The sequence below is a fragment of the Mus pahari genome, chromosome 6, assembly GCF_900095145.1.
Source record: "Mus pahari chromosome 6, PAHARI_EIJ_v1.1, whole genome shotgun sequence".
Classification (NCBI taxonomy): Eukaryota; Metazoa; Chordata; class Mammalia; order Rodentia; family Muridae; genus Mus; species Mus pahari.
The window spans coordinates 74,124,015-74,140,177 of NC_034595.1; the positions used below are offsets into that span (position 1 = coordinate 74,124,015).

Consider the following 16,163-nt stretch of genomic DNA (forward strand, 5'->3'; position numbering starts at 1 on the left):
CTGTATAGCCCTGGCTGTCCTGGAACTCACTTTGTAGACCAGGCTGGCCTCGAACTCAGAAATCCACCTGCCTCTGCCTCTGCCTCCCAAGTGCTGGGATTAAAGGCGTGGACCACCACACCCGGCTGAACTAATTCTTTTATCTGGTTATAAAACATTCTCAGGGCTGGAGAGATGGCTCAGTGGTTAAGAGCACTGGCTGCTCTTCTGGAGGTTCTGAGTTCGATTCCCAGCAACCACATGGTAGCACATGACCATCTGTAATGGGATCTGATGCCCTCTTCTGGTGTGTCTGAAGACAGCTACAGTGTACTCATATAAATAAAATAAATAAATCTTTAAAAAAAAAAATTCTCAGCCTGGATAAAAATCCCATCCCCTAGTAAGCGGCTTCCCCAGCAGCCGGGGGCTTCCAGGTGGCTCTCTCTCTCCCATTTGTGTTAAGCCATGAACAAGTGAGTACATGAGTTTGAGTACCTTTTGAAATTACACCCCACTCCAGTTATTTGGGCATATAGCTAACATTGCTAGATCATGTGGTAATTATGTGTTTAACTTTGTGAAACTTCCCGACTTTTCCACATGACCACACCATTTCACATTCCTACCAGTAGTGTATAGAGATACCCATTTCTCCATATTGTCTCTCATACCCTGTCTCGAAAAGACCGGAAAAAAAAATTTATTTTAAAGCTGGATGTATTGGTACATACGTTTAATTCCAGCACTTGGGAGGCAGAGGTAGAGGCAGGCATAGGCAGATCTCTTCGCTTGATGCCAACTTGGTCTATATGGTGAGTTACAGGACAGTCAGCTACTAAACCATGTGTTGGAAGGAGAACCCTGACTTAGGAAATTGTCTTCTGATCTCTACACAGGCAAAGTTTAATTTTTAAAAGGCAATTCTAGTGTTTTTGAAAGTGGTGTCTAACTTTAGTTTTGATTTATAGTTTAATGACTGTTGATGGTTTTGTTGCCCTCTTTCCCCTCTGATGGGGATGGACCCCATACTAGCAAAGTGCTCTAGCACTGAACACAAGCCCCAGACCCTTCCCCAAACCCCAGTGAGGGGCACTCATGATCTCATACATGCCAGGCAAGTGCTGTATACCTCTGAGCTATAGCCCCTCATTTTATTTGTTTGGTCTTCATATGTAGCCTAGGCTAACTTTTAACTGTGTAGCCCACACTGGCCTCAAAGTTGTAGGTATCCGCCCCGTTTCATTTTTGCTATTGTTAAACTTAGAAGCCTGAACCTCCCCAGGCAGCTGTGGCTGCTTATTTTTAAAATGGGTTGTTTGTCTTTTTTGTTGTTGAGTTGCATGTATTACATTTTGATACGTCACTACCATGTTTCTTTGAAACATTTTTGTTTAGTTTTCTTTCTTTTCTTTTTTTAGTCTGATAAACAAAATTGCCTGCCTGCCTCCCTTCTTCCTCCCCCTTTTTCTAATGGGGTCAGTTACCTTTTCAAGAGTACATTGGCCTTTTGTGCTTTTCTGCTTTTGAATTCTCTGTTCTTTTTGTTAGTTAGGTTTTGTTTGTCTGTTTTTGTTTGTTTGTTTTCAGACTAGCTTCTCTATATAATAATCCTGGCTGTCCTGGAGCTTGTTCTATAGACCAGAGTGTTGACCTTAACTCACAGAGATCTGTCTGCCTCTGCCTTCCAAGTGCTGGGATTAAAGGTGTGTGTCAATATGCCCTGCTAAATTTCCTGGTTGTTTTTGTTGTTGTTGTTGTTGTTGTTGTTGTTGTTGTTATTGTTTGTTTTGTTTTTTTGAGACAGGATTTCTCTGTTCCCTGGCTGTCCTGGAACTCACTCTGTAGACCAGGCTGGCCTCGAACTCAGATATCCGCCTGCCTCTGCCTCCCGAGCGCTGGGATTAAAGGCGTGCATGTGCCACCACCTCCCGGCGCCACAGCTGGATTTTATAGAGGCATTTCTTCAACTAAAGCTCTTTTCTCTGTGATAACTCTAGCCTGTGTCAAGTTGACACACAAAACCAGCCAGTATACTTTCTTTCCTCCTGTCCTTTGCCATCTCTTTTTCGTCACCTCTTCCCTTCCTCCCTCTCTGTCTCTGTCTGTTTGTCTGTCTCTCTCTCTTTAGCCTTTTCTTCTCTTTTCTTTGCATGTATATGTATTTGTAGTGTGTATATTGTTAATATGTGTGGTGTGGTTGGAGGCCAAAGTTGATGTTGGGTCTCTTCATTCCTTTTTACTTATTGAGGTAGGTCCTCTGCTGAGTCTGTACTGTGCCCATTTTGGCTACTCCAGCTAGTCAGCTTGCTCAGAGTCTCATCTTTGCTGCACACTTTTGCACTGCATTTATGTGAGTTCTGGAAGTCCAAACTCTGTTCCTCTTGCTTGTGTGCTTTATTCATAGAGCCATTTGCCCAGGTCTCCTCTCTCCTTGTTTATATCTTACAGTCCAGCTCAGCACTTGACTGTGGTTCTCAACCTTTGCCATACATTAGGGTCACAAATGTCATTGGAGAATGTCAAAAGCACTACTTCTGGGTTACAGCAATTAGCCAGTATCCTAGTAACTGTTGACAGCAAACTTCAAAAGCCAATATCTTTAATTTTGCAATGTGTTGTTACTTTAAGGTCTTCCTTTTACCTGGTAGGCATGTTTACCATGTTTGCTGGGTTTGCTTTCAGCCCTGCTACTATATGTAGGTGTAACTGGACAAGTCATGGGTCTTTTTGGGTCTCAGTTTCCCCTTTGGGTATGTCAGAATAGGAAAGTGTACTGGGGTTAGAGCAGCAGCTGTCAATATTTTGTTAAGAGGCATTAATAAATATTTTAGGCTTTAAGGGTCATACATTGTCTCAGTGTTTAAGCCCCGTTTGTTGTTGGAACTGTTAGAGGTCAGATAGAGCCTGGGCCATGGCAGCCCTAACCATTGGGTTTAGCCACCTGTCTTTTATTTATTTTTTTGAGATAGGATCTTACTGTATAGCCTGGAACACTCTATATAGATCAGGCGGGCCTTGAACTCAGAGATCTGCCTGCCTCTAGCTCCATTGCTCTGTCTAAAGGTGTGTGCCACCACCATCTTTAATAAGCCAGTTAAGCCGACAAGCATAGAGAAATGCATGGAAAGCAGGTGTATTCACTGTTGCCACAATGGTAAGAACAGGTAAAGAAAGGGGTTCAGTAACACCTCACCCCAACCCTGTTCATCTTTGCGGTCTTGACATGAGGTTTAGGTGTACGTAGTGTGTAAGAGGTCAACATCCTGCTCATGGTGTAGAGTTGCCCCACTGTCTCAGCTCCGGTCTCTCCAGCTGGGTGGTCTGACAAGTTGTCAGAACTCTGTGAAATGTCTTCCTTAGTTCCTCATCTGGTGGCACTAGGGTTCAACAATTTACTTTTTCAGCGTGAGATTCCTGGGGAAATTCCAGTTCCTTAGGGATCAGATGTCAGTAGTCTCTTGGCCAGTAGGAAGGGCGCAGGAGTCTTTTTAGAATAGCCCCATCCTGAGGCCGTCGAATTGCCACCAAGCCTGAAGACCTGAGTTTGAACCCCTAGAAAACCACATGGTGGACGGAGAAAACCAACTTCTGAAGTTGCCCTCTGACCCCCAACACTTTGAGGCCAGTTACACTCTTTGCTCTGGTACATTGAGGTTCTTTTCTTTCAAACACTTGCCGGGGGCTCACTTCCAAGAGCCAAGGAAAATCATGTTTAATCACTAGTAATTAAACATATTAAATATAATGTCATGCAATTAATGTAGTACTTACTGTCTGCTGGCACGGTTCTAAACACTTTACATATATTAACTCATTATCAGAATACTCAATGAAGAATGTAGATGCATTCATTATTTTCACTTTACAGATGAGGAAACCTAAGGCAAAAATAAAAATTAGCTCCATAACCTGCCAAGTGAAGGCTCCAGCTGGGTAAGGAAGCCAAAACTTAAAGCTGACAGTCTGCTCCTTTTTACTGTATGCAGAACTGCCTTCCCAGACACAGACACGCACTTCCACGTCATGCAGGTGCTCAGACACCACTTAAAACGTCAGATAGGACACTGGGCCTGGCCTGAGCATCTTCATCTGCACACAAATCACTCAAAGATTTATTTTTAATTATGTGTTCTTATTAAGTAGAACCACACTGAAACTGTGAAGTTGTGTGCGAGGATGTATGCAAGGCATTCAGCCACAAGTCTAATTTGACTTGGTGAAAAAAATGTCCTAGACGTAAATAAATAATAAAATTCTAAGCATGACTGAAGTATCTGAGATATGGCTGTCACCTAAACCTGGGCCAAAAATAGCATTTTACAAAATGATTTGTTTTGGGGTTTTGTTATTACTTTATTTTTGTTTCTGTTTTTCTCTGATTGAACCCAGGATGTGCTAGACAAGTGCTTGCTTCCCACTGAGCTATGCCTTCACCTCCCTATAGGTGTGTTTGAATATTTACCTATAATGCAAATCAGTAGCTTATTATTGCGGTTTAGATGGTCATTTATTTATTTTTACATGTATGACTTCCTGCAAGTATGTGTATTACATGAGTGCAGTGCCCAAAGAGGCCAGAAGAGGGTATCAGGTTCCCCTGGAGCTAGAATTACAGACACTGGTGAGCCACCTATGAGTGCTGTGACTTGAACTCAGGGCTTTTGGAAAAGCATTGTGTGCTCTTAACCACTGAGCCATCTCTCCAGTCTCCTGTTTTTACTTTTTAGCTCTGCAGCTGGTTTTAAGGGACAAAAAATAATACCCAGGAAATGTATCATTTGTGTCCATATAGCTCAGTAAATTGTCAAAAGGGAAAAAAAAATGCCGATGTAACGGCACTAAGTTTAAGAGATGGAATACTATCAGTGCTGTGAGTAATTCTGAACATTTTATCTCATGGCTAATATTTTCTTGTTTTACACTGCCTACTGCTGTCTTCAGTGATTTTTCTTTTTATTTATTTTTGTTGTTGTTTTGTTTTTTTGAGACAGGGTTTCTCTGTGTAGCCCTGGCTGTCCTGGAACTCACTCTGTAGACCAGGCTGCCCCCAAACTCAGAAATCCGCCTGCCTCTGCCTCCCAAGTGCTGGGATTAAAGGTATGTGCCACCACGCCCGGCTAGTACTTTTCTTTTTAAAGCTGCTGTGCAGCATACACCTGTAAAACCCAGCACTTGGGAGGTAGAAGCAGAAGGATTAGAAGTTCAAGGTTAGCCTCAGCTACAAAGTGAGTCTAGCCTGAGCTACATAAGACCGTGTCTCAAACAATAAACATAAAAAGTAATAAATTCAGATAAAATATACATGGCTCAGTGTGAGGGTACATTTTTTCATATACGTAAAACCCTAGGTTTAATCTCCAGAAACACACACACACATACAAAATGGCAATATATAAACTAAATTGATCATATTATCTTAGGGCCTTTATTTTATTTTATTTTGAGATGAGTCTCACTGTGTATTCCTGACTAGTGTTGAACTCACAGAGATGTACCTACCTCCTTCTTTGCCTCAGCCTCAGGAGTGCTGGGAGTAAAGGTTCATGCCACCACATCTAGCTCAAGGACCATTAAAAAACTTTTGTTACATTTATTTTGTGGATGCATGTATGTATGATTACACATGCCAGGGCATGAACACAGAGGGAGGGCAACTTGCATGTTCAGTTTTCTCCTTTTACCATGTGGATTCTAGGGTCAAACTCAGGTGTCAGGCATGGTGGCAAATGCCTTCCTTTACCTGCTAACCCTCAGTGTTACTTCTACCAGCTGAGCAGCATTACCTAAAGTCACGTCTTCCTGTGACCACCACCACCTTCCATTTCTAGTACATTCGTGCCTTTCAAAACTGAAGCTCTGCCCAGTAAGCAGCAAGCCTGCTTTCTGTCTCTGTGGCCGTACCTGCTGTAGGTGCCTTGTGTCCGTGCAGTCATGTTCTTGGGGCCTCAGATTTGTGCGCTTTTAGGACTGTGGGTTTCACTCATCAGTCAGGGCTTCAAGGCTCATCTTTGTCTTAACATGAGTCACAGTTTCTCCTCTCTTGTTAAGACTGTAATATCCCATCATAGAGATGTATACTCATTTACGTGTTACACCCAGATGTTTAATACCCTGTTTTTATTATTTTAGGTATTTACCAAAAGGAGATTTGCCACGTTTGAAGAACTTCCACATTATTTATATAGCTCTACCATTATAAATTTTTCTGTTTTTTTTTTTTTAAACATGTCTGTTTTGTCTGAATATATGTATTGTACCATGTGTGTGCCAAGTGCCCAAGGATGTCAAAAGAATGCATTGGATCCCCTGGAACTAGAACCACAATTGGTTGTGAGCTGCCCTGTTCTCCTGAGAACTAAACCCAGGCCCTCTGCAGGAGTAGCAAATGCTCTTAACTGCTGAGCCGGCTCAGTCCTCTGGCTCCACCATTTTTGTTTTATTTTTCCTGGTCTTATTTGTCTATCAGGTTTTATTTGTAGAGGCCAATGATCAAAGCTATGAAAACATGGTTTTTCAAGTATAACAGACCCAGAGAGAAGGGCTCATAGGAACAAATAGTTTTTTTAGACCCCGAAGGAGTCCTTTTAGTACAGGACAGATGAGGCCGGAGATGAGTCTAGACAGACAGCAGACAGCAGAGTTGTAACTGAAAGAGCTGAGGCTTGGGCAAGTGAGCTTGCTCTTACCTCACCCTCTGTAGGTCTCAGGCTCCATGCATACAGAGAACTTGTGTTTCTAGTCCCCAGAGCAGGGAGAGGAAGGACTCTAATACCTCAGAGATCAGCCATTGGCAGGCCACTGAATGTCAGAGCACAGCTGCCCCTGCACCTGTCCTGGTCAGCTCCTGCATGGTCTAGTGTTGCCTATAGGTTTTCTGTCAGCTTACACAGGATGAGGTCATAAGTAAAGTCAGAGAACTCTGACCTTTTGGTGAATCACAGTGTGTCCTGCATGTTCTTCACTTTGATACAGGGATACCAAGGAAAGTAGGCTAAAACATGGACCACCCAGCTTCATGGTCTTGGAGGCAGTGGGCTAAGAGCCTGTTGCGTGTCTCTGGCGATTCAGCTTTTCTATGGGGGTCATAAAGCTTAGGCATAGGAGAGCTGCTGCTGCTTCATCCTGGCTCTCGGACACAGGTCAGAGGCCGGGACCTTTTACTGTTGCTTGATGTTTCTTTCCTTACCCTCTTCCTCCTTACTTCACTTAATTTTTGAGACAGGGTCTCAGGATGTAATTTTGGCTGACCTGGAACTTGTGCATAGACCAGGCTGGTCTTGAATTCACAGAGGCCTGCTTACTACTGCTGGGTTTAAAGGCATATGCCACCACATCTGGCTCATTTTTGTGTTTTGAGGCAGGGTCTTTCTATGTAGTCAAGGCTGACCTAAACTTGTGATCTTTATTCTTTTACTTCTTAAGTGTTAGGATTACAGATGTGCACTAAATGCCTGGCCTCAGATATTTCTCACTACTTGTTACGAGAACTTTTCCCATGGAGATTTTGTGTGAAAGACTCCAACTTTTGTTATCAGTATTTTCTTCCACTTGGCACATAGACAGTACCAAGAAGGACAAGGCAGGTGTCTGAGACAAACTGTCCAACAGCTGTCTGCTCTTGTGTTTGGTGCTGACAAGCTCCTAGTTGCCATCACTGTCATTGCCTAGGAATTTGGGGCTGCTGCTGTACAGGCTGAGGGACACTCGCAGAAGTGTTCTTTGTGGCCAGGTTTGGACTGTGGAAGAGCTGAAAGACTGGGCGATGCCTTTGGATGTGAAAGCCTTTGGGGCCTGCTAGATAAAGGCGAGTCCTTGCAGTAAGGAGAGGATGGTTTCCAGGTTTCCTTACTGCAGTTTTCAGTCTGCAGGTGGACCTGGGTGTGGAGCTGCCAGTGCTGAGTGGAGAAAAGGCCGTTTGACCTCAGCCTTCCTTATTGCTTAGAAGGCCTCCCTCCCCTGTGTCACTTCCACTGAATGACTGTCCAGAGTCTGAGTGACAGGTACTGTGCAGAAGGGCTTGGTTGGGAGGTGAGGAAGAGAGTCTGGAAAGGTGAATAGCTGGTTAGACATATTGGGTCAAGGGTTGTATGGTGGGCTCATCAGTAGCACAGCTGTTATTTTGCTGATTCAGTTGGTTATCACATTTGTTGTTGTTCAGATGAAAGATTCCATGGTGTGGTCAAGGGGTAGACTGCTGGGGATGTGTCTCTCCCCTTGCACACACACACACTGGATGGTAATGGACCTGAGTAGGCTCTGTTTCCAAACAACAGTAGCTGCAGTAGCAGCAGAAGGAGGGTGGGTAAGGTCAGCTCAGAGCCTTGGTGATGTTAAGTGATGATGTCAGCTGGGAGCACTACACCCTGCTCTGTAGTGTAAACACTGTTTTAAATTTCTAAACACTAGTGTCCCACAAATTCCACACTCTTTACATCCTTGTCAGCATTTGTTTTCTGTGTTCTTTTATTTGTTTCTGGTGGTGCTAATAATCTAAACTAGGACAAGTCTCACTTGCTAGGCAAGTGATCTACCCCTAAGTCACATTCCCAGCCTTACCTGAGACCGTAAAGAAACAGTGAGCTGAGCATGGGGCACAGATCAGAGACTGCAGCATGTGAAAGGCAGGCGATGCCTGAGTTTAAGGTCAGCATGGTCTACATAGCGAGTTCCTGGCCAGCCAGGGCTACATATACATAGTAAGACTCTTGCTCAGGTTTTAATTTATTCTGAGGTAAAGTTTAATGCAGCCTAGGCTGGCTGAGAACTCTCTATAGCCAGATGACCTTGAATTTCTCATCCTCCTGCCTCCACCTCTAGAGTGTTAAGATTGCAACAAGCATGAGCTACCGCACCTCTCTGTCTGCCTGTGTGCTGTTGTGTTCAAACCAGGATTTGTGCATGTTAGGCAAATACTACATTCAAGATTGTGGGGGGGGTGGGGGTGGATGGGTCCCAAGGATCCAATTCAGGTTGGTACCAGGCTTGGTGGCAAGTGCCATTACCCACTGAGCTTCCTGTTCTCCACCTCTGTCCTATCACAAACTGTTACCCAACACACACACACACACACACACACACACACACAGGTCTGTCTTCTAGCTTTAGTTTGGAAACTGGCATTGTTGCAGGTCTTCATTGTTATTATCATAGTTTAGGTCAACCAAGAGGGACTTGGCATAGAACACTGAACCATGTGATTATATGACCCAGTTGACACTGTAGCAAACCTAGAGTATAGAAGTATATTCTGTGAAATACACATTAAGAAGCTTCCTGACTCAGATTTCAAGTGACATGTGTCCTTATTTCGTGTCTTTTTTGTTTTTGTTTCTTTGAGACTAGAGCTCTCCGTACAGTGCAGGCTGGCCTTGAACTTGTGGTCTTCTGCCTCAGCCTCTCCTGTGCTGGGATTACAGATGAGTTTACCATGTTCAGCTCACCCATATCGTTATGTCCTGTTCCAATTAATCTAAAGCTATAGGACGCAAAAGATAGCCTTACTAATGTATGTAACTCATTAGTAATTGATTTTTTAAATTTTTATATGAACTATAGTCTTTAACTCCATGAATACAAGATAAACTATCAATATTTTATTTTTCCTGATATTCTTGGTATTTGTATGCACTATAAACCACATGGTAAGCAGTTCTGTGTGTAATAACTTGAGCCTACTTCTGTGGCTACCTTCTGTCAGAATTACACTTACATAGCATTAGAAAGAACCACTGCCCTAGAAGATATTTCTAAAGGCAGATCCCAGAATGAAAGTTTACTTTGAGTGTCTGATGGAAAAGTAGTGTAATACAGAGCCACAATGAATGCTTAGCAAGTGCCAGGTAAAAACAAAGGGCATTGTATATGGATTAAATCATTTAGCCCTCACAACCCTGAGTCAGGAGTTAGTACCTCTGCTGCACTTATGTGGGATTGGGTTCAGAGGAGTTGGTGCCCTTGTACTCCAAGCATTAAAAACCAGGAAGTGGCAGAGCCAGGAGTTACCTGAGGGACCGGGGTGCCAGGGTTCTTCTTTGTAACCATAGCACTGTTGTCTACTTACTTGACACTAGCTGGGCGTGGTGGCACACGCCTTTAATCCCAGCACTTGGGAGGCAGAGGCAGGTGGATTTCTGAGTTCGAGGCCAGCCTGGTCTACANAGTGAGTTCCAGGACAGCCAGGACTATACAGAGAAACCCTGTCTCAAAAAACAAAACAAAACAAAACAAAACAAAACAAAAGGACACTAGTGTAAGTAAAGGGAAATGTGAGATAGAAAACGCCTTTAACATCCTTGGGGCTCTGTGGAACTTGCTATTTGTTGGTTCAGTGTTCCTCACAGAGTCAGTGATTACAGAGAGAACATTTCATCCCAGACATTTATCCCTGTTCCCAAACTAGTATTATCAAGTCTGGTCCCCATCTGAGTGAGACCTTCCATTCAGACAAAGAACTCTTGCACTTTTAGTAGAATTGGCAGATCAAGAGCTTTCAGGCAGCATATTGCCTGTAAGTATCTAGACTTTTAAGTGCTGACCTGAGCAGTCCTGGGCAGATCCTGATGTCGCTGGTAGAACAGGACAGTAGTGAGGATCTGCATGTTTTCTGTGTCTTCATGGGCTTGACACTTCTTCATAAAATGGAACCAATCTGATAGGAATCCCAAAACTTTTTAGAGCCCCTTAAGTCCAAGAACTACTGAACCTTTTGGAGCACAGTTATGAACAATGCAAAAAAACTGTTTTCCTTTCTGGAGACTGTGATGAGCAGAATAAGACGCTGTTTTTAAACGCCTAGAGAAACCTTTGACTCTTGTGGAGTTCCTTTTCCTGGCAGGGATTTATGTACCTCCTTAATCTCTTCAGTCAGGCCAACAGCTACAGTATGGCAAGCAAGCCAGGGCCTTTTCTGACTTAGCTTTTGTGCCTCTGGCTGTGCTTCCAGACCAAAGCTAGACCTATGGCTTGGGGTTGGAGGGGGAAATCGACCGTCACTTCTGCTCATTGCATGTGATGCTGTGGAGGCTGATGACTCTCTCATTCGTGTTCTTTCTCAGGTCTATGAAGGGCTAGACATCATCACCAATAAGGTCTCTGCCCAAGAGCAGAAAATGTGCCAGCACCACATGATCAGCTTTGTGGATCCACTTGTGACCAGCTACACCGTGGTGGACTTTAGGAACAAAGCAACGGCCCTGATATCCTTAAGGAAACTTGGCACCCAGACCTGGAGGGTTTCTAGTAGTGGTTTGTTCTAAGAAGGTGGGAGCGCACGCGCATAATAGGGAACTCAGTGTACGTTGAAATGGATGTATATATTTATCTTATGTATTTCAGAGTAGTAAAGAATGAATGGAAGCCCTGGGTACCCTTTTATATTAGCACTTGAGAAGGCAGAGTTAGACAAATTACTCTGAATTTAAGGCCAGCCTGGTCTACATAGCAAGTTCCAGGATAGCCAGGGCTACACAAAGAAGCCCTGCTTCTGAACCAAAAAAGAAAACAAAGATAGATTAGTTTTGCATCAGTAAGGGTGCATGTCAGGCCTACAGACCCAGGTGGAGGGCTTCCTTAGCATGCATAAAGCCTGGAGTGTGATCGCCAGCACTGTGTAAACTAGGCATGGTGGCAGCGCCTATAATCCCAGCACTTGGGAGGCAGAAGCAAGAGATCAGAAGTTCAAGGTCATGGCAGCATAAGAAGTTCTAGGCAAGCCTATGAGAGAAAACCTGTCTCAAAAAGTAAAGTAAAAGGCTTGTCAAACCAGAAGACCTAGGCATGTTCCCTAGGACACTCTAGTTCAGGCAGTTTGACCTAGGTATACAGTAAAATTTTGCCCTTAATAGCAATAAACACCCAAATTTGTACTCTCAAAGAATGTACAAAATTTGTTTTACTCATAGAGGTTCTTTGTAACAGTAAAGGTGAATAAACTGTAGCCACATTTATCTTGTAGGGTTTTGCCACAGTTGTAACTACAAAAGTTGAAAAACAAAACTATGCTGGGTGTGGTGGTGCACATCAGCAATCCCAGCTCCTAGGAGTGGACCTTAAGGCCATTGACTACACAGCAGTTCAACCCAGCTTTGAGCAAACAGGACATATATAAGCCCGGGGAAAATGTTTATAACACAGAGAACAAGTGGCTAATGTTCTTAATAAATGAAGGACTCTCCTGTGAATATGAAGATACTTATAGGGCTGGTATTCACATAGGAGCAAGCACAGATGATAAGCATAGAAAAAGTTTGCCCTCCTTACTAATCATGGCATTCAAATCCAGACAGTGAGATAGTGGCTTTGCCTATCAAATGGGTAGATTAAAATGGAGATAATAATTTCAAGTCTGCCTACTTTGCAGGGCTGTTGTGTCAGATGAGATAGTATACATATGAAATCCCTTTCAGATTGACAGCTAAAGATGAGGTTTTACTCTGAGACAGTCAGATTGCTCATAAAGAATGATATGACATGGAGAGGGTTGGATGTTTTCCAAGCACAGAGGCAGCAAAGGACAACTTCACAGACTAGCTCTAGGCTAGATTTGAAGTTTGGTTAAGAGCATAGAAGTCACAGTGTCAAACTGAAAGTGTCCCAGTGAGCTCCAGAATCCCAGTACATGAAGATGGGGAGTTCAAGGCTAGCCTATACTTGTGTCGGCAGGCTGGGTGGCAAGAGCCTGTACCTACCTACTGGGCCATCTTGCTAGCTCCTGTCTGTTTTTTGAGATAAGGTCTGTGTAGTTCTGGCTGGTTGTATATTTGCTATGTAGCACAGGCTAGCCATGAGGTGATAGAATTCTGCCTCAGCATTGTGAGTGCTGAGATTATAGGCTGTTAGGCCTGGTGCCAGCCCTCTGTGATCCTTGGTTGGTAGTATCGTCCTTCCTATTCTGCCAATTAGAAGGATTCTGGCGGAAACCCTCATCTAGTTCTACACTGCAGGTTGGCTGGCAGGAAGAAGGAGCAAGTAAATGATTAACTACATATTGAAAGTCAACTTTTCTTTTTAAACAAGCAGAGCCCTAGTTAAAGCAAGTAATTATCTGCTCAGCAGAAATTCTAAAGAGAATCAATCCCAAGAAGCAGAAATATGTGGCTGCAGTAAATTGAGTACTTCCTGGTTTTCAGGCATTACAGTAGAGGCTTTATACATAGTTACAGTTCATGTTCCTAAACACTCTGGAGTTTTATAGATGAGAAAAGTGAAGCTCGGATAGCTTGAGTAACTTGCCATTAGAGTTGAAGTCTGGTGAGGTCTCAAGTGGCTGAACTGAGCACTACAGCTCAGTAGTGACAGACTCTGACTCAGCTGTGGCGTGGGAGAGCTAGCCTGTGTCTTACCTCAGAAAGCAAGGTCACACACTAGTGTCACCTTGGTGCGCATCCTTAGGAATAGCAAGACCCAGACATTTCTAGAACCAGGTGTCATCGTACATTTGTGTCTGCTTTTCTTTTTTTTTCTTCTGTTTTTAAATAAAATATGTGTGTAAATGCTTTGCCTACATGTGTATCTGTGTATATGTGCATGCCTAGTACTAGTACAGGTCAGACGAGGGCATTGGATCCCTTGGAGCTGGTATTATAGATGGTTGTGAGCTGCCATGTAGGTGTTAAGAACTGAACCTGGGTCCTTTGCAAGAACTGCAAGCACTCTTAACCATTGAGCAATCTCTCCAGCCCCTCTGTCAGCCAGCCAGCCAGCCAGCCAGCCAGCTAGCCTGCCCGCCCTCCCTCCCTCCCTTCCTTCCTTCCTTTCCATTGTTGTTGTGTATGTAGTGTGCATACTCTTAGTCTGTGTGCATGTATGTGCATGTGCACATAAGCATAAGTGGGTGGCAGCCTGAGGTGTGCATGCGCATGCTGGCCTTTGGGAGTTCTTGTTAATAATCTTCTTCCCACATGAGTCAGTATTCACTTATTGATATTAAATAGCTTTCTTAATGTTTACATTGAAGATATTTTTGCTCGAGACAAAATTCCCATTGTGGTGGGAGGAACCAATTATTACATTGAATCTCTGCTCTGGAAAGTTCTTATTACTACCAAGGTAAGTCTAGTTCACTTGTAACTCACTAAAGAAATGGCTTCCCTTTTTTTTTTCTTTTCTGCCAAATAATTTTAGTGGGAGGAAGGCTGACTCTTAACTGTTTCTTATAGTCAGCAGCTGTAATTTTCCTACTTAATATTCTGAACAAATGCCACCTCCGTATGTGAAGTATACTCCTCCAAGCTGGCCTAAGGGTAGGGGTTGTGTGTGGGAAAAAAGCTCTGTGGATTAATTAGCATCCCTGTAAATTAGCAGTATATCTGTCTGACTCAGCATTTCCTGGCTGCCACATAGTGCGTATGTCAGAGGTGTCCAGCTCTGACCTTTCCTGTGGAGGTGCTGCTGTGTAGGCAGGACTTTGCAAATGGCAGTGTGCTAGCAGTTCTGGTCCACTCTTTGTTATCCTTAGGAAGTGTGCACTCTACTGCTGAATATGTAAAATAGATGTGGTAGCCCAGTTAAACAAGCAGAGTAGCCAAGTACTTCCCAAAGCGACAAGTGCCCTTACTTACCAGGATATTGAAAATTTTGGTTTATGATCTGTATGGTACAATCTTCAGCTCTATCTTTGTTCTTTATTTCTAAGGCTTAGCAAGATTTCTGGCCCATTTATAGTCTTAATGTTTATTGAATGTTAGATTAAATTTATTCTAAACTTTCATGTACTAGCCCCGGGAGATAGGCACCGGGAAAGCAGTTGATCGGAAAGTAGAGCTTGAAAAGGAAGATGGTCACGAACTCCATAAACGGCTAAGCCAGGTGGACCCAGAAATGGCCGCCAAGCTACACCCACATGACAAACGCAAAGTGGCCAGGTAAGGAAGCCTGGGTCCATTACCCCAGAGTCCCTTTATAGAGCTTGGAGACAGTAAAGTGTGTGTCTAACCTGAGTGATAGAGGGGCTGGTAATAGTGGAAACTGATTTGTTGTTCTAGTTCAGTGGAGTGCACCGCCTCAGTCCATCTCCCTCAGTAAACAGCTTTGCTGTTACCTCTTAAAGGATAGTACTATATTGTTTTTCCCCCCGGGGCCTATGTAATCTTGCTTCATTTTCTATTTGATCTTTGCTTGTATAACAGTTTTCATATAAAATTTTTCTGGCATGTAATCCTTTTACATTGTGACTTGAGTTTCATAATTTGATTGTGCAATGCTGGGTTGTGGCCCAGTAGCTTTCCCAGTGGGAGGTGGTGTTTCTATGCTGTCTTACAAGTCAGCTCACCTTTGCACATGGAAACTTTGTAGCAGGAAAGAGAAGTGGTGAGTGAATGAACTCACATGCTTTCTCAGAGGGTTTTGGGATCGAAGCTTCATGTGTTGCTTTGTTCTCTGCAGGGTTGGGAGTGGCTCCTGGGTCTGGCACAGGAGACCATCTAAGGAAGGATTTAGTAGGTGCTAGCGACACACATCACTTGCTATCGTAACAGTAGTGTTGGGGCTTAGGAAGTATTCTTCTCTAAAGATTCTTAATACGTTTCCATTATTCTGCCTTAGAAGAGCCATTTAAGAATGTCCCCACCCAATTGTGCTCTCTTCTAGTGAAATTTTACATTAAAGGAGAAAGATTTTGGGCTGGTGAGATGGCTCAGTGGTTAAGAGCGCCGACTGCTCTTCCAAAGGTCCTGAGTTCAAATCCCAGCAACCACATGGTAGCTCACAACCATCCGTAACAAAATCTGATGCCCTGTTCTGGAGTGTCTGAAGACAGCTACAGTGTACTTAAATATAGTAAATAAATAAATAAATAAGTTTTTTTTTTTTTTTAAAAAAAAAAAAGGAGAAAGATTTTTCCACACAGAGGTTTCCTTGGAGGGTACATTCTAACCTTCTCCTCATAAAGGTGCTATCACCCTGGTAAGGAGGATATTCTAGGGAAATGCAAGTTGTACTCAGGCATACCCCCCACCCCCACCCCCACCCCCTCCCATTGTCGAGTCAAGATCTCCCCTAGTCCTGACTGCCTTAGCTGAAGGTGGCCTTGAATTCCTAGTCTCTCTTATCTGTATCAGCAGTGTTTGGAATCTGGCATTTGTCTCCATGCCCAACTCCATACATTTTATTTCAATCCAAACCTCTCCTTTTTTTTTTTTTTAAGCTCAGGAACATTGTAGTGAACATTACATTTACAGTTCTGC

The 16,163-nt window shown here is 43.4% G+C and overlaps 1 protein-coding gene across 4 annotated transcripts in view; it reads left to right on the top strand.

Moving 5' to 3' along the window:
* Nucleotides 1-16,163, top strand: part of Trit1 (tRNA isopentenyltransferase 1) — a 38,902-nt gene that overhangs the window by 13,591 nt on the left and 9,148 nt on the right. For 3 of the 4 annotated variants that reach the window (XR_003844076.1, XM_021199807.2, XM_029539892.1), the window contains exons 2-4: nt 11,037-11,177; nt 13,930-14,028; nt 14,698-14,843. Coding sequence is in view for 3 of the 4 variants with exons in the window: in XM_021199807.2 (XP_021055466.1) it covers nt 11,037-11,177; nt 13,930-14,028; nt 14,698-14,843 (386 nt within the window). In the remaining variant the exon portion in view is untranslated. Of the gene's footprint in view, nt 1-9,571; nt 9,624-11,036; nt 11,178-13,929; nt 14,029-14,697; nt 14,844-16,163 lie in introns of those variants that run through there. The other variant, XM_029539891.1, reaches the window with a different exon arrangement.